This window comes from Anolis carolinensis, chromosome 4 (assembly GCF_035594765.1).
Source record: "Anolis carolinensis isolate JA03-04 chromosome 4, rAnoCar3.1.pri, whole genome shotgun sequence".
Classification (NCBI taxonomy): Eukaryota; Metazoa; Chordata; class Lepidosauria; order Squamata; family Dactyloidae; genus Anolis; species Anolis carolinensis.
Genome location: NC_085844.1, coordinates 79,626,730 through 79,644,963, shown reverse-complemented (window position 1 = coordinate 79,644,963; position 18,234 = coordinate 79,626,730). Strand labels below are relative to the sequence as shown.

The 18,234-nt window shown below is 39.2% G+C and overlaps 1 protein-coding gene across 3 annotated transcripts in view; it reads right to left on the bottom strand.

The window, feature by feature from the left end:
* rbm24 (RNA binding motif protein 24) overlaps window positions 1-18,234 on the bottom strand; it is a 65,878-nt gene that overhangs the window by 42,224 nt on the left and 5,420 nt on the right. For all 3 annotated transcript variants that reach the window (XR_010006126.1, XR_010006125.1, XM_062980703.1), the window contains exons 2-3: window positions 17,533-17,662; window positions 14,827-14,975 (exon numbers count right to left, since the gene is read on the bottom strand). Coding sequence is in view for 1 of the 3 variants with exons in the window: in XM_062980703.1 (XP_062836773.1) it covers window positions 14,827-14,975; window positions 17,533-17,662 (279 nt within the window). In the remaining 2 variants the exon portion in view is untranslated. The remainder of the gene's footprint in view (window positions 1-14,826; window positions 14,976-17,532; window positions 17,663-18,234) is intronic.

Genomic DNA, 18,234 nt, shown 5'->3' with positions numbered 1-18,234 from the left:
TTCCTGTTGCCTCAACCCCATTTTTAAAGGGAGTCGTTTGGACGTCGGATGTTTGTACTTTAGGGACTGCCTGTATTTGTATATATAGACATAATGTGACATTGTACACAAATGTTGGAAAAGGTAAAGGTTTTCCCTGACATTAAGTCCAGTTGTTTCCGACTCTGAGGGTTGGTGCTCATCTCCATTTCTAAGCCGAAGAGCCGGCATTGTCCGTAGACACCTCCAAGGTCATGTGGCTGGCATGACTGCATGGAGCGCTGTTACCTTCCCGCCGGAGCGGGACCTATTGATCTACTCACATTTGCATGTTTTCGAACTGCTAGTTAGGCAGAAGCTGGGGCTAACAGCGGGCACTCATTCCGCTCCCCAGATTCGAACCTGTGACCTTTTGGTCTACAAGTTCAGCAGCTCAGAGCTTTAACACGCTGTGCCACCAGGCCCCCCAAATATAATTATGTTTAATATACATCCTATGCACATAACCTGAAGATAATTTTATAAAATGCTTTAATGATTTTGTGTGTGAAATAATGCAGACAGTTTTTTAATTTGGAATTCTGGACAAGGGATGCTCAACTTGTACCAGAATCTGAATGTCAAACACTGTGGTAAGATTACACAGCCCAACCAGAAATATATATAATCTTGGTGTTTTGTTTTTTAGACCTGTTACTTGGGTTATTTAGGGCGCTGATTCACAAAATTGCATTCGATAGACCGTATCAACTCTAGTTTCTTAGATATAGGTTTTCCATGGGTGAGTAGATGGTGACTGTTAGATGGCATATGTTCTGTATCTTAAAAACTAGAGCTGATGGGGCAAAACTGGTGCCATTTTTGGCATAGGCAAGTCAAATGTATCCAGAAATAGGGCTAACATTTGAGGCACCAAAATGTGTGTTGGCCAGTGTTACTGTACTTAAGAGTAGGTGTATTTTTTGTATATATTTTTATTGTGATATGAGAAAACAACAACATACAATGTTTGAAATTCAACAATCAAAATACAAGAATTATTTCACCTGTCCTGCCACCTCCCCATTCCCACCCATGAATCACCACCCATGACTTCCGACACCACACCTTACGGAACTAGTATCTAACAAGCAGGCGTATTGACACAATATCCTCTGATGCTTAAGGGCACTCTGTGCTGCTCATGCCAATTGGGACTGAAAGACCAAAGCTAGACTTATCGACACCTCCAGTTTGTTAACTTGATCCTTTTAGAGGATACATAATTTCCTCTATTACAGACCAAACACCCACTCTCTGGCCACATGGAGAATATTGATGCCCATGTATTTTAGCAGAAATATGCATATGGTTCATGACTTTTTCCTTTATTGTCCATTATGAAAAGCGGTTCCTGCTGTTTTTCTATGTTATTTTTCCTTCCCACCCTATAAAGGCGCAAGAGTACCACTTTAGTAGCAGAATGAATCAAATACTATAATATCCTGAAGCATTCTTGTGCTTGGACAGAGACAGAAAAGGGCATGTGGTAGCATAAGCTGATTTGATGGTGGCAAGAGATAGCAACGGCTCGTGCTTTGATATTTCATACATTGTAGCTGAGACTTGGAGTTGGAAATGTGCAGGCCTGCCTCCAGCATTCTCCAGTTGTCTGGCAGTGGGCATGTTGTTATGGCAGCTGTTGGAAAATGTTATGTCAGAGTGCCCCTTTTCCCTCTCTTCAGGATTAGATATTGTATGCGTATGTGCTTTTTAATGTACTTTCTGGAGCTAATATAAGCTTGGCCTACATAGCAAGCAAATGAAAAGTAGCAACATCACTTGCTGCACTGAACTCCTCAGATGTTTTTTATGCATAGCATAAAGCCTTTCCCTTTCGCCTTTATTTTTAGCTCCTAATATCACGTTCTCATTTTGAATGCTTTATTCATTTTATATTATAATCCTATGTGTTTTATTCCCTTGTAAGATCTTTATGATCCCACTTGTAGGAGAAGGGCAAGGTAGAAATCAATGGAATGAATACTTAAAAGAATGACCCGCCTTTCTAAATTGTGAACAACAGTTTCCCCAGAAGAAGATAAAGTCATATTAGATATGGGTATTAGAACAGCCCCATTGTGGTCCTCTTTCAGAAAACAACTAAAAACCTTCCTGTGTACCCAACCTTATGGAGAGATGAACGATTGAATCCCTAGCCTTATGAAATGTGGATTGATCTATGGAAATGGCTTTTAAATTTTTGCTCTTATTGATGTCATTTAATATGTTTTTGTTGGAAATTTCCGCCTCGCAAGACTTTCACTATTTATTTGTTAATGTATATATTTGCTAACCTGTATTCTATGTGTATGTCGATTTGCCCATTTACCTGTATCTCTTTGGTGTGGGAGGGTTTATAGACATATGGTTGTACTGAGCATATTCAGGCTCAGGACTCCATTTTGTATTCTGACTGTTTTACACATCAGTGGAGGTGGATGTCTGTCTGCTTTACAACTCAGCGGAGGTGGATGCATGTTTGTATCACACCTCAGTAGAGGGGGATGCATGTTGCTGTTAGGACCTCAGTAGAGAAGTATGAGTTATGGACTACAGTGAGTACAACTATACTTAAAGATTATGGACTATTGATTAAGAATGATACCTCAACACACAGAGAACCTACATCCTATCTATAATTGAACTTAAATAAGAAATGTGCCTGTATGGTGAATTAATACAAGATGTTTATGAGTAAACAATATATGTTATTTTTCAAAGAAGACTTTGCTTTTTTATCTCTGAGTGCATGTTTTAAACTAAGAGGTTTCAAGGGAGTGTATATCTTTTTGGAAACTGCAACTGCAATTTCAACTGCAAAGAAACAACCATCCTCTACAAACCAAATATATTTTTGTAGTACCATGTCTTTGTCCTTGGCAGTTCAAAGACATGGTTCTCTAGTTAACAGCTGTGTGCCATGAATGCTTATGAATATCACTTGTTCAAAGCATTGACTTCTAACAAGGTTATGCTTTTCTTGAATAGTGGTTTTCAAAAGGTGGTCTCTGCATGTTCATGGAGATTCACATTTGCCAAACGGATATTTAATTTAATTTAAACAATACTATTTAATTGTATTGTTTATTTATTGTACTGTATGGTATTGAATATTTGCCTCTTCATGTTGTAAGCTGCCCTGAGTCCCCACGGGGAGATGGGGTGGGATATACAGTTTTGTTTTTGTTGTTGTTGTTGTTGTCATACTGACTTTTCCACATTTGGGCCCCCTTTCTGAAGGCTGAAGTCCCTCAAATAAATGTGTGTTTCATGGGACTAACTTGTCCTTGGACAATTATCATGTACTAGACAAAAGAAGTAAGACTTAATTACATTTCTCTTTTCTTTTCTATGCATTAGTGTATGTAAATGTCCTATTTACTAAAGGAATTGATACCCAGATTTCTTCTGAACTCTTTGAAATGGCAAGGTCATTTAGCTATAATTTGTCCAGGTAATACAAACAAATTCAATGGGAAGTGTTCCTGTAGTAATTACATAAGTCCCAAGGACTTCGTAAACAAATTCAGCAGTATAAATGTTGTTCTACTGAAAACTACAGTTTCCCCAGTATGGGGCAAAATATGGTTTGGGGCTACTTTGAGAAAGATGTGGACATGCCTTCAGTCATTAGAAATATGGCAGTGTATCTCCCCACACACATCAGTGTTCTAGGCGAGTTTTAACAACCCAATGTTATTTGATTATCACTTGTTGACAGGAATGTAATCCATTTCAAGCATTCATCCTATGTCTATTTTAAGGTGAGCTGGGAAGTTCATATTTTGGAAATAATGTAGTATAAAAATGAATGGATTGTGGGAGCTATGTCCTGTCTGCCACACAAAATGCCTAACATGCAAGCCATGTCTTGGCTCCTTTTCAGGTATGAAGCTCTAGCTGGGTCATTGCTTTAGAAAATCTATTAAAAATTCCATGAGAACCAAACTGAAAATTATTCCTAGCACAGTGAAATGATAAACTATTGCTGTCAAGGACAGAACGCCACAAGGTTCAAGATAACAGAGTTTATTGGATTACAGAACTCAAAAATGCCCGTAAAATACAAGGGCCAGGCAGTATTAGCCTTTAGGAGCAAAAAGGGGCAAGGAAAAACGTTCAAAAGATAAACCGGATTAAACCGGAGTTTAATCCGGGTAAAAACAAACTGCTTGCTTCAGCCTGGGGATAAACAAAACAAAAGCCGAGGAACAAAAGATACAAAAGAATGCAACTAATTGGCAGCAGATTCCTCTCTGCTGCCAACACTGTGCTTAGAGTAACTTGCGTCGCTCCCACACACACAGCAGACAGGATTTCCAACACGAACAGATCAGCCAAGGATTGTAGCAGTAGAGTAGACCCAGTTCCTTTCCGTAGTTCAAAGCCAGAAGCAGACGTTTGTAGATTCCAAGTCCAAGAAGGGGGGAAGACAAGCCGTGGTCAGTTCAGTCCGAGTTTTCAAAACAGGAGATGGCGTCCGTCAAGAAGACGACGGAAGGTCAAGGTCTCAGCACAGGAAAACACACCAGTCTTCAGGAAAGCGTCCCACACAGATCCCAAGCGTTCGTCCAGATTACCTTGCCCAACGCAATTTGCAATTGCTCCCAAGCCCCATTTTATGCCAGTTACAAATCCTCATCACTGTCAGCTGTCCTCCTTAACCCGGGCGTTTCCTCATCACTTTCCTCATCAGAGCTGGAACACCTCTGACTACGCCCCACAGCATCTCCAGCTGTGGATCCCGTCCCATCCCTCCAGCTAAGCCATGGGTCTAATCCTGAAGGTCCCCATTCATCTTCTATCCCATCATGACCAGTGGCACCCAATTCCTCCCTTACCCGAGTCCAATCCATCTCATCCTCCTCCGAGCTAACCAGCCCCTCCTCCATTCTCTCCGTAAACCCCTCAAAAGACTCTTCGTCAGATGGTGCTGCAAAAATGTCTCGCAGTCTTTTTCTTTCTCGCTCCTCGAGAGTATCTGACTCTCGAGGAGTCTTACGCCCACGTCTGTCAGTAACAGAGCCATGAGGCTCAATCATAACAATTGCCTTTCTCCTTTTGTTTGCACTCTTTTCTAGTTAATTAACTTTTTTTTCATGTCAGGAGCAACTTGCGAAACTGCAAGTCACTTCTGGTATGAGAGAATTGGCTGTCTGGAAGGATGTTGCCCAGGGGACGCCTGGATGTTTGATGTTTTGCCATCCTGTGGGAAGCTACTCTCATGTCCCCGCATGGGAAGCTGGAGCTGAGAGACGGGAGCTCACCCCGCTCCCTGGATTTGAACTGCCAACCATTTGGTCAGCAGTCCTGCCGGCACAAGGGTTTGACTCATTGCACCACCAGAGGCTCCTGGTTAATTAACTTATAATGTAAATATGCTATATAAGATGGCAGATGTGTCTAACCAAGTTGGATTATGTAATATATAGGGCTGCCCTTGGAAACAAATGATGTCTGCTTTACCTAACCTGAGTCATGTTGAACCAGTTCTGAAGAAACTGTACAGGCTCCCCATTTGTGACCAAGCCTAATTCACTTATACTTGAATTCTTAAGTTGCTTTGCATGCAAATATGTGAAGAAGCAAATTAATACCTCCTCCCAAACTATCCTGCCTGTGCCCTTTTTTTCAGTTTTGTTATAGAAATACATTTGCAAGTGAGGCATCTTTCTTTTATGCCCTAGACCAGTGGTTCTCAACCTGTGGGTCCCCAGGTGTTTTGGCTTACAACTCCCAGAAATCCTAGCCAGTTTACCAGCTGTTGGGATTTCTGAGAGTTGAAGGCTAAAACATCTGGGAACTCACAGGTTGAGAACCACTGCCGTAGACCACAGCTTTCCTAACATTTCATGTTGTTGACACATTTTTAGACATGAATCATTTGGCAACACAGTAATTCAGTTTTACTAGCAAAGCAGAAGTTCAACCAACCGCTTGTAAGAAATACAAAATGTGGGGGGACAAAACATTTATCATGAAACTTTTCATTCATAATTTTTTAAAAATATATTATTTCTAAAATAATAAGTTTTTTCTTTGAGTAACATTTTGTAAATATGTTGAATAATTTTAAAATGTATGACACAAATAAAATATCTATTTAACATTTTAATGAGATACGTATATGAGGTTGATGGGATAATTACAACTTTGGAATATTTGGTGGAATATTAGATAAACACACTCACTTTTCCTCTTCAAGCATTTTTAAGCTTCCACGTTCCAGTGATATTGCTTAGTTCACATAGACTCAGGGGTTTCTCATTAGTGCGACACACCTGTACACTGTAGCCAACACACCAACGTGTTGAAACACACAGTTTGGAAAACTCTACCTTAGACTGCCCTCTTAAGAGAGATCAATATTGGGTTGCTGTGAGTTTTCTGGGCTGTATGGCCATGTTCCAGAAGCATTCTCTCCTGACTTTTGTCTACATCTATGGCAGGCATCCTCAGAGGTTGTGAGGTCTGTGGATGCCTGCCACAGATGTAGGCAAAACGTCTGGAGAGAATGCTTCTGGAACATGGCCATACAGCCTGGAAAACTCACAGCAACCCAGTGATTCTGGCCTTGAAAGCCTTTGACAATACAAGGATCAATATTGCATTGACATGGTGTCCCTTTCTTCAGATCAATCACAGTTCCCAAAACGTACCAGCCCGCATGGACACTATCTGTGCCAGGATTATGAGAGTTGTATTGCAAAAGTTGTGGTCGCCTGGGCAAAACATTCTCTGTCTCAGGCATTAAACATTAGTTGTGAGTGTTTTGGGATGGTCGAATCGTGTAGGTGTTCTCAGCCATTGGGCTGATCTTGTCGTATTCCCATTATGCTTCCTTTTCAACCCATATACACCATCCTTGAATCGTCTTTGAGATTAAGGTATGGCTTGTTAAGTTTCTGAATAAATAAATATGCAATATATCCATAACAAGACATTTGTAATTAGTTAGCTACTTATTTTTTTAATGCTATACATTTTGGCAAGTTCTAATAGATATTTAGGTGCAAAAGACTGAAACAATTGCAAATGTTATTTCTTACTTGGGCAAGGAGGTGGGGAGAGTGTCTCACTGAGTTATGACTACGACAGTGGCAGGACTCATCCAGCTACATAATACTGCCTTGCTTTTTTCGTCATTGACAGAAACTTGAACAAGGACTGCAAAAATATCAGATTTTGAGAGAAAGGAATGGCGTGTCTAGCTCCCTGGAAGCTGGACTGCTCCAGTTTCCAGCAAGTACTGCATAAGCTTAACTACACAGTGCTCCATCTATTGTCTTCAGGAATAAACTGCAGGTACTTTGGGTTGCTGTGAGTTTTCTGGGCTGTATGGCTATGCTACAGAAGCATTGCCTCCTGACGTTTTGCCCACATCTATGGCAGGCATCCTCAGAGGTTCTGAGGTCTGTTAGAAACAAGGCAATTGTGGAATATCCAGGGCAGGAGAAAGAACTCTTGTCTAACTCTTGTCTGTTTGATGGCCATACCGCCCAGAAAACTCACAGCAACCTAGTGATTCTGGCCATTTCTTCTCATTCCCTCACATACAAAACATGCTTGCTTCATTCTCCCAATCCTAACAATCCTACGGTGCAAACATAAAAAGTGATTTTTATGTCTTTTTGTTACATGTTTCTGCATATTTACTGATTGAGATTTATAGTTGAAGTATAAAAGAGTAAGAGAATATATTGATGCTATAATACATACACAAACAAGCCTGAAATTATTCTCCAGAAATCCAGAGTTTATTTTTTTTGAGAGCAGTTGATTATAATTTAAGAAGGTATTATGTGGAGTTTTTTAACATTGGGAAAGTGAGGGGTTTTTTTAAATAGTTTTTATTAACAGATTGTTTCCCATAGAATGCAACGTATTACCTATAGAAACAACACACAAAAAAGAATGAAAAAGAAGTAAAAGAAAAGAAAAAGAAAAAAGGGAAAGAGACAAATTATATATACAGTAGAGTCTCACTTATCCAACATTCGCTTATCCAACATTCTGGATTATCCAATGCAGTCTGCCTTTTAGTTGTCAATGTTTTCAATACATTGTGATGTTTTGGTACTAAATTCGTAAATACTGTAATTACTACGTAGCATTACTGCGTATTGAAGTACGTTTTCTGTCAAATTTGTTGTTAAACATGATGTTTTGGTGCTTAATTTGTAAAATCATAACCTAATTTGATGATTAATAGGCTTTTCCTTACTCCCTCCTTATTATCCAACATATTCGCTTATCCAATGTTCTGCCGGCCCGTTTATGTTGGATAAGTGAGACTCTACTGTATTGACTTCCATCTACTCCGTGATGTTACATTTAAAAAAAAGATTCTACATACATCTAGTATATTTACAAGCTTCCCTCTTCTTTATCGATCATATTTCAGGAACAACCATATTCCTCCAGTCTCTTATTTGTTCAGATTAGTATTTTAAAGTTTTCATTTTTCAAATATTATTTGAATAAATTCCAATCTGTTTGTTTTTTGGTTTCCTCTGGTTTGAAGATATCAACTGTGTCAGTCTGTCTATATTCATAATGTCCATTATTTTCAAAATCCAGTGTTCCACAGCTGGTGTCTCTTTATCTCTCCACAATTTAGCATATACTATCCTTGCTGCCATTACCATATAATTAAATAATATTTCTTTATTTTTATCTTTATTTATATCTAGCATCCCCAAAAGAATGAATTTAGGTTCCATTTTAATCCTTATTTGCTGGATTTTTTAATCGTCTGGTGTATTTCCCTCCAATATGCCTTCACTTTCTTACACGTCCACCAAGCATGGAAAAACGTACCTTCTTGCTCTCCACATTTCCAACATGTATTAGATATGTTTTTATAACACTGTGCCAATTTTTGTGTGGTAAAATACCACCCATAAAACATTTAAAACCAATTTTCTTTCAAGTCCGATGCATAGGTATATTTTATCCTACAGTTCCACATTTTCTCCCATTCTTCTAGTTTTATAGACGCTCCTATATTGGCTGCCCATTTCAAAAAGTGGAAATTTAAATTAATTATTGAAAATTAATTTGCTAATAGACTTGCATTCTGAATTTCAAAAGAAATGAGTGTTCGTATGCACTCACAAAAAAGCTGTCACTAATGTTTCCAAATCTCAAAGAAAGAAGCTTTATTGGTTAGAATATTTCATTTATTGTGTTGTAAGTGATATCTGACTCTATCATATTAAAGTCTTCCAAACTGTGGTATACATTATCATCCACTTCTTACTTTTCCATCCAATTTCTGGCTCTTACATTTAAGGACAGCAAATGAAAAGTATCAGAAGCCTGTTTAACTATAGATGTTGAACAGTCTATCTCACACTCTGTAGTACTGTTTTCTTGGGAAATTATTGGTGAAGATCTGCCAATCAGCAATTCTTTTTTCTGTTGCTCTTCACTTGTCTGAAAAGAGACGACTCTTCAGAGTAAGCAAAATAAAATGGAATAATAAGAACACACTTTATTTATATTCTGCTCTATCTCCCCAGAGGGACTCAGAGTGCATTACAGAACACATATGAGACAAACATTCAATACTTTTTACACAATGACATACAAAGGCAGAGGTAAAGGTCTTCTCCTTTTTTCATCTCTGGCATCAATGCTCAGTTCTCGCCATGGGGAGCTGCTCTTGCTTGATTTTCCCGTGCCAGTAGATTCTCCAGTCTGTTGCCGGCATGTTTTGCATATCTGCATGGTGTGTCGTTTTACCTTCCCGTCAAGGCGGTACCTATTGATCTACTCGCATTGCATGCTTTCGAACTGCTAGGTTGGCTGCAAGCTGGGGCTGACAGTCGGGAGCTCACCCCAATGCACAGCTTTGAACTGCCAACCCTCCGGTTGATAGATTTTCATGCAGCTAGGAGTTTAATCCATTGTGCTACCACTACCGTGGAATCATGGACTTGCTCACATGGAATAACCCATAAAGATAATATTAATGAAGGCATCATCAACATATGGAAAAAAGGTAAAGGTTTTCCCTTGAGATTAAGTCTAGTCGTGTCCGACTCTGGGGGTTGGTGCTCATCTCCATTTCTAAGGCAAAGAGCCAGTGTTGTCCATAGACACCTCCAAGGTCATGTGGCCAGCTTGATTGCATGGAGTGCCGTTACCTTCCCGCAGAAGCAATACCTATTGATCTACTCATGTTTGCATGTTTTAGAACTGCTAGGTTGACAGAAGCTGGGGCTAATAACATATGGAGGGGAGGTTCAAATGTAACTGGTAAAGCCTGTCCTGACCTGTACATAAGGTCTTCTTCTCCAAACCAGCAGAAATCTCCAAATGTGGCCAGTAATGAATATGATGGGACTTGTTATGCTAATATAGTGGGTGCCACCAAAAAAGAAGGAATAGAAATATCCCTAATCCAAACATGTGCTGTTACTGTGATGATGATACACATTCTTGATTATTAGGTATTCGGATACTATAGTGAAGTGGTTCAAAATAGTGGATTTCTTCTGTTCCCAAGGAAAGATGTCTTGTTTCCAATGTTCTCTATTGTTTACATATGTGCTTTCTTCCTTTCGATTTCAAGCTTTTTCAGTTTGGCTGGTGGCCTTCTGGTATGTACCAACTGTAGAAATAGATATATTTAGATATGTGAAGTATGTTTGGGTTTTAAAAGGACTAAATGATTCTACTCTTGTGTACCCATGAGAAGAAATGATGAAGCTTAAAATGAATTTGAAAAGAGCAGCCTAAAAAACAGGAAGGAAAACATTTGCTCCGATAAGCTGCAATCCTATCCAACCTTAACAAAGATTGTAGCCACTGGACATTTCAGGTTCTTGAACTACCCCAATTTAGTAGAGACATTCCTAATTAATCATTTCTTTCTCTACTTTTTCAAATGTTTTAAATATGTCCCAGTTTCTTGATCCTCCTGTGCCTTTCCCCTGGCTTAGTTCGGCTGGTGCAAAGTGAGCACAAAACGTGCCCTTTCCAGTACGCTCAGGCAAAAGCAAACTGCTGAACCCAATATTTTTTGGCTTTTTCAATAGTCCAACACATATAGTAAAACGATCCTTCCTGCTTATTACATAGGCAACATTTGATCCTTTATATATTTTTGCCAATTTCTCTGGTGTCTATACCAACAATACACCACTTTATAAAAATTATCATTAATTGAATGAATGGGAAAAATCTGGAATTCTAAATTAAAATATACTTATTCATACAAATTACAGGAAAACTGGTACAAAATGCAATATCAATGGTACATCACTCTGGAAAAACTGGGGAAATGCTATAAAAATCTAGACGCAAAGTGCTGGAAATATAAAACTGAAAAAGGCACCTTCCTTCACATGTGGTTGAACTGTACCAAAGCAAGAAAATACTGGAAAACAATCCACAATGCTATCCAGAAAATCCTACAGGAATGAATAAATTTTAAACCAGAATACCATTTGATAGGAATTATAGATATAAAATTGGAGAAAAATAAAGACATCCCCCTCAGCTACCTGACAATGGCTGCGACAATTGTATTTGCGAGACATTGGAGGTCAGTAGAAATCCCAAGAACCAAAGAATGGCTGACAAAAAATGGCAGAGATGATGAAAATCAATAAACTAACACAAGAATTATCATACAGTCAGAACAAAACTAGAAAAGAAACAGATTGGTCACAACTGAGAAAGTACATGAGACAAGAAAAGATTTTTTTTTACTATAAATAAGAATAAGAAACCAGGAAGAAAATCCTGTCCCTTGGATGTGATGAAGATGTTGACAATAAAACGCAACCAAGATAACCTTCAATCAGGCCCACGAGGAAGAGGAAGGAAGACATCTGAAAATACCCCTATCCCTACACTACCTCCCTCCCTAAAAACCTACCCAAACTCTCCTTCTTTCATCCCCCTAGCCCTACACACTTCCCCCAGGCTCTCTCTTTTATCTTTCTTTTCTTTTTTTCTTTACTAAAAATCTTTTTTAAAAGTACGTAGCACAAAGAAAAATTTTAACTTTTGTTTACATCCTTTCCCATTGCTCCACCTGAACATTATGTCCAAATTTTGTATCCCATATGATCATAAATCCTTCACTTGTTCTTCTTCCATCTCAAATTTTGACTATATACAGTGTATATATGTGTTTGTATGTGTGTGTGTGTTTGTGTTATAATTTTAAACAATATTGCATCTCCTTCATCTCAAGTGAGAACAAACTGTCCAATTGTTTCTTCTCTTTATCCATTGTTTCAGCATTCAATTCCAGTATCTGTACTTTCATATTTATCATCTTGATCTCTTGCATTAGTTGTCCAACCGATTATCTAATTTTTCACTTTTCTCCTGCTCTCCTGACATATTTCTTGTTTCAAATCTTGTTGCACGTCTTGAGTATTTTTCCATGTTCTTCATATTGTTTCATCTTGTCTTTTCTGATCTATCATTCTAGTCATCCCTGCTAAAATTGTCTTTTCAGCTGGTATATCCACTGATAATATCCTTACTTCAGTGGCTCCTTTAGTCTCTGTGGCCCTAGTAATTCTTGTTGACATTTTAAAAAATGAACTTTTGAAATGTGGCAGCATTTCCCAAAGAAATAATTTTAACAATGTGTTGTCAAAGGCTTTCATGGCCGGAATCACTGGGTTGCTGTGAGTTTTCCGGGCTGTATGGCAGGCATCCTCAGAGGTTGTGAGGGTCTGTTGGAAACTAGCAAGTGGGATTTATATATCTGTGGAAGGTCCAGGGTAGGAGAAAGAACTCTTGTCTGAGGCAGATGTGAACATTGCAATTGGCCACCTTGATTAGAATTGAATAGCCTTGCAGCTTCAAGGTCTAGCTACTTATTGCCTGGGGGAATCTTTCGTTGGGAGGTATTAGCTGGTCCTGATTGTTTCCTGTTTGGAATTCTCCTGTCTTCTGGACCAATTGCAACATTCACACTTGTCTCAAACAGACAAGAGTTCTTTCTCCCATCCTAGACATTCCACAGATATATCAACCTCACTTGCCTAGTTTCCAACAGATCTCACAACCCTCTGAGGATGCCTGCCATAGATGGGGGTGAAACATCAAGAGGGAATGCTTCTGGGACATGGTCATACAGCCTGGAAAACTCGCAGCAACTCATAATTTAAACAACTGTCCACTGCATGGCAGTATTGCCCAGAAAAATAACTTTAAGTACCATTTTATATCACCACTATCTGACAGCATATCCTAACCTTAAATCTATTCTGTAAACACTTTCCCAGACATTTGTTTCTGTCTGCCAGTGTTGTTATGTAATTGCTTGCATTGCAAATCAACCTGTCATGGTAAGACAAGTTTCATTTTTCACTCAATTAACATTAAATTGCTCAAAATTTCCTTTAATCTTCAAGGAAAGGTTCTTAAAGTTCTTGACGTTTTAAATTTATCGCAAGTTCACACCTCTTCCCCCTCTCCTCTATACTCAGTCTTCTTAATACACTCAGAAAACTTACCACCTCATCACATGTGGAAAATCCAACGTCCTAGCATGCTGCCAGGACACTTCCACTTCGGAGCCCGCCGGACGTCATCACATGACATCAGGCAACTTCTGGTAGGGCTCTGTGGTGGAAGCATCCTGACAGTGTAGTACAGTGGTCTTCAATCTGGGGTCCCCAAATGTTTTTGGCCTACGATTCCCAGAAATCCCAGCCAGTTTACCAGCTCTTAGGATTTCTGGGAGTTGAAGGCCAAAAACATCTGGGGACCTCAGGTTGAGAACCACTGGTGTAGTAGGATACTTTCCTCAGAACAGGGAGGCTTCTCATCTTCTGTAGACAACAACAGGGGAAAACCATGTGGTGACACTTTCCCCCATGGGATGGGGTTAGGGATGCAGCGGGTGATATCGGGCGCGGGGAAACCCTTTCACCCACTGCCCCACGGATTCACTATGCTGCATGGTGAACCCACCCATTGCCCCACGGGATAGAACCTCAATGTGATGAAGTTCTTAGTAAGGTTACTTTCACCCTTGCAGAAAAGACAGCTTCTTTAGTTAGTCCAAGTGTTTTTGTAAAAATTTAAGAGATAGTCTTGTGCTGGCCATCTCCCCACAAGAGGCCATGTTTTGGGGTTAATCTGGTTGATCCTATGTTCCTCCCTATGTTTAAAGGAGGGGAACCCTTAGCTGAGGTTTACTTCTGTACCAGTTATCTATGCTGAAATTTCTAGCCTGAAATTTCTAGCCATTTTCCGCCTGATGGAAGTCTGGACAAAGTCATCATTTTGGGAGGTCTATCCTACAAGCTGAGCCTTCTCACATGCTTCTCCTTCACTTTCCATTCATACTACAGCCATAAGCATATGGTCAGGAGTTTTAGACTTCAGTTTTTAAATTGTTATCTAAACCTAGTAGACTGTAAATCTGTAATTAAGAGAAATTATTTCAAACTGGTATAGTAAGAGGGGGACTTTTGACAAACTGTGCTTAAGATTAACTACTGGTGGACAATATGATAAATTGTGATCAATCAATTACAAAAGCAATATCCATTGCATATCCATTCTTCATAGGAAATGTGCCTTATGAAGAGAGATTTTAAAAATAAGACAGGTGCAGTATTACAAAGGTATTCTGGGATGAAATCTTACATATGAACAGCAAGGGAAGAAAGGATGGAGCTGAAGTCACAAGAAATGAATTAGATTAATTTACTTCCCTGTTGTGTGTACAAGGAGCCATTCTATGACAAACCCATACCTAAAAGCAAAAATTATCAAGTTGGTCTTTGGAATAAGTTCCAGCTAGTTTTTGAGATGACTTACCATGGTATCATCTGCTGTTCTAATTGCTGAAGTTGTACTTGAGGACTTAATTATTCCTTGCATCTGAAGCTCCTCCAGAATATCTGATGATGCTTTCCTTTCTTTTTGTACTAAGCTTGCTGGTTTCTTGGGAAGTCCAATTCCATTGTCTTTATAAAGAAAAAAAATACATTTTTTGTTAATCCACATCATACTAAATGAGATATTTTGATATTCAGTGCCATCTTACAATTAATATAAAACAATACTTACAAGACAGGCATTTTATGATATTGGCACTTTAAGAATGTAAAACAACCGAGTTTCAGTAATCTGGCATATAGATAGTTTTTTGTTTTTGTTTTGTTTTTTACATTTTTGGCACTGACATACTCTCCCCTGAATACGGTGCCATGCCAACTGAGGAATTCTTGAACTTGTCATCTAAAAAAAAGTATCTCTACCAATCTATGTTTTATACTATGCTTATTTGCACATGGAGGTGCAAATAAGCCAACAGTATAATTAAAATCCTGGAACACAATCCAACAAATCCTTGTGTGGATAGTGCATTCTTTTTTGTCTTCCACATGGGTATTTTAATCAAGAGCTTTAGGTGCTCTTACTGCCTATTACAGGGGAAACCAGCTGATTTCTAATCCATCTAAAATGCAGACATGTGCTTTTCCTCTTAAGAAGAGACAAGCATCTCGAGCTCTGAGGATTACCTGGGAAGGACTCCCACTGGAGCAATACAGCACACCAAAATACTTGGGAATTACTCTGGACCATGCTCAGACTTACAAGAAGCACTGCTTGAATATCAGGCAAAAAGTGAGTGCTAGAAATAATATCATACAAAAGCTGACTGGCATAACCTAAGGATCACAACCAGATACAGTGAAGACACCTACCCTTGTGCTTTGCTACTCTGCTGCTGGGTACGCATGCCCAGTATGGAATACATCTCACCACATTAAAACAGTGGATGTGTCTCTTAATGAGACATGCCACATTATCACAGGATGTCTACTCCCTACACCGCTGGAGAAATTATACTGTTTAGCCAATATTGCACTACCTGACATCAGCTGGAAAGTAGCAGCCAGCAATGAAAGGACCAAGGCATTGACATCTCAGGCCCATCCTCTGTTTGGATATCAGCTAGCATGCCAAGAACTTAAATCAAGAAAAAGTTTCCTAAGATCTACAGAGGTATTCTCTGGAACACCTCAGCAAGCAAGAGTCCAAAAGTGGCTGGTTAAAACCCAGAATCTCAACCCATGGCTGATACCAGATGAGAAACTCCTTCCTGGGCACACAGAAGACTGGGCGACTTGGAAGGTGTTGAACAGACTGCGCTCTGGTAGCACGAGATGCAGAGCCAATCTTAAGAAATGGGGCCACAAAGTGGAGTCGGTGACATGTGAGTGTGGAGAAGAGCAAACCACAGACCACTTACGGCAATGTAGTCTAAGACCTGCCACATGCACAACGGAGGACCTTCTCACAGAAACACCAGAGGCTTCTGGTCAAGGGAAATCTAGCATAATGCCAAGTTTTTAACTTTGTTTGTGGTTTTTTAAATACATTATAGCTGTATTCTCAATTTGCTTCTGACAATAAATAAATACAGTGTTCCCTCACTTATCGCAGGGGTTACGTTCCAAGACCACCCGCAATAAGTGAAAATCCGCGAAGTAGGGACACTATATTTATTTTAATAAAAAAAGGTAAAGGTTTCCCCTTATGTTAAGTCCAGTCATGTCTGACTCTGGGGGTTGGTGCTCATCTCCATTTCTAAGCTGAAGAGCCGGCATTGTCCGTAGACACCTCCCAGGTCATGTGGCCGGCATGACTGCATGGAGCGCTGTTACCTTCCCGCTGGAGTGGTACCTATTGATCTACTCACATTGGCATGTTTTCGAACTGCTAGGTTGTCAGGAGCTGGAACAACAGTGGGCGCTCACGCTGCTCCCGGGATTTGAACCTGGGACCTTTCGGTCTCCAGCTCAGTGCTTTAACGCACTTCGTCACTGGGGCTCCTAATCATTTTAATATTTATACATTATTTTAGTAGTTATACACTATTTTAAGTCTTTATCAACCAATTGTGTGTTGATAAATCACGTCCTTCTCCTCCCGTTGCCGCTTGGGCTCCTTTTCTCTCCCTTTGGCTTCTTCTTCCTCTCTTCCTTAGGCTGTAAATTGTAATTTTTTATGATTTATAATATTGTTTTAGAGTTTATCAAAAAATCGCGAAACAGCGAATCCACGAAAAGTGAATCGTGAATTAGTGAGTGTATTTTTTTTTAATCAAACAGCACTAGACACTATTATTAAAATGTCATCACTCTTGCCTTATTTCTTTTTATTTCTTATCATTTCTGTACATGACAATGCTTATCTTTCTGAGCAGCACTCAGCATAACAAAAACCTCTGGCTCCCTCAAGAGGTCAGCTGATGTGGTTACCCTTTTCCCATCATTTCCAAAAGCATTTGTGCTGCATTCGAAGTATGTGAAGAAAATTGCCAAAACCTAAGCAAAGAAAAAAGCAAGGACACAAAGAATACTTCTGAAACAGCTGGACAAATACCAGTGGAGCTCATTCCTGAATGGTGTAAGGTCCACTGAATATAAAGAGAACAAAAAAACATAGTTACACATTGCTTGCTATTATACAGAAAATACACTTGTTGTAAATTAATATATCAATAACCCACACCTGAATTTTCTTCAGTTTTTCCTTCTTTAGTTGATGTGAATTGTTCCGGATTGTTTTTCCACAAAAACATTTCATTTATTGACCCGCTTGAAGATATATTAATAGTCTCAAGAGTTGCATCCTTTTCAGCCTATAAAACAGCAATTGCAGTGTTTAAGTACACAGCTTTGCAACAACATATTATCAACCTCACAACTTTGTAGAGTTTGCCAGCATTCTTGGCTTGTTCGTTCAACCTTGTTCTGTTCTTCCAAAACCCGCCATAGAGAAAGGGAAGGACTGAATTGGGCTGGCCGGCTTCCCCAAACTATCTGTAGTGAAGGATCATAGTGAAAAATGTAGTCCGGGATATTATAAATGTTGGAGGAAGTGGCACAGGCAGCTAAAATATAAATAGTAAAGATTCCTTTTGTATTCCATCTTGTATTCATTGATCTATTCCTTTTTTCCTATATGTCATATGTGTCAAACTCAAGACCCATGGGTCGAATCCGACTCACCATGTCATTTTATGTGGCTCACAAAACTTTCAATGCCAGGGCAACATAGTAACATTTATACAGTCTTACAATTAGAGTAGAGTCTCAATTATCCAACACTCACTTATCCAATGTTCTGGATTATCCAATGCATTTTTGCAGTCAATGTTTTCAATACATCGTGATATTTTGGTGCTAAATTCGTAAATACAGTAATTACTAC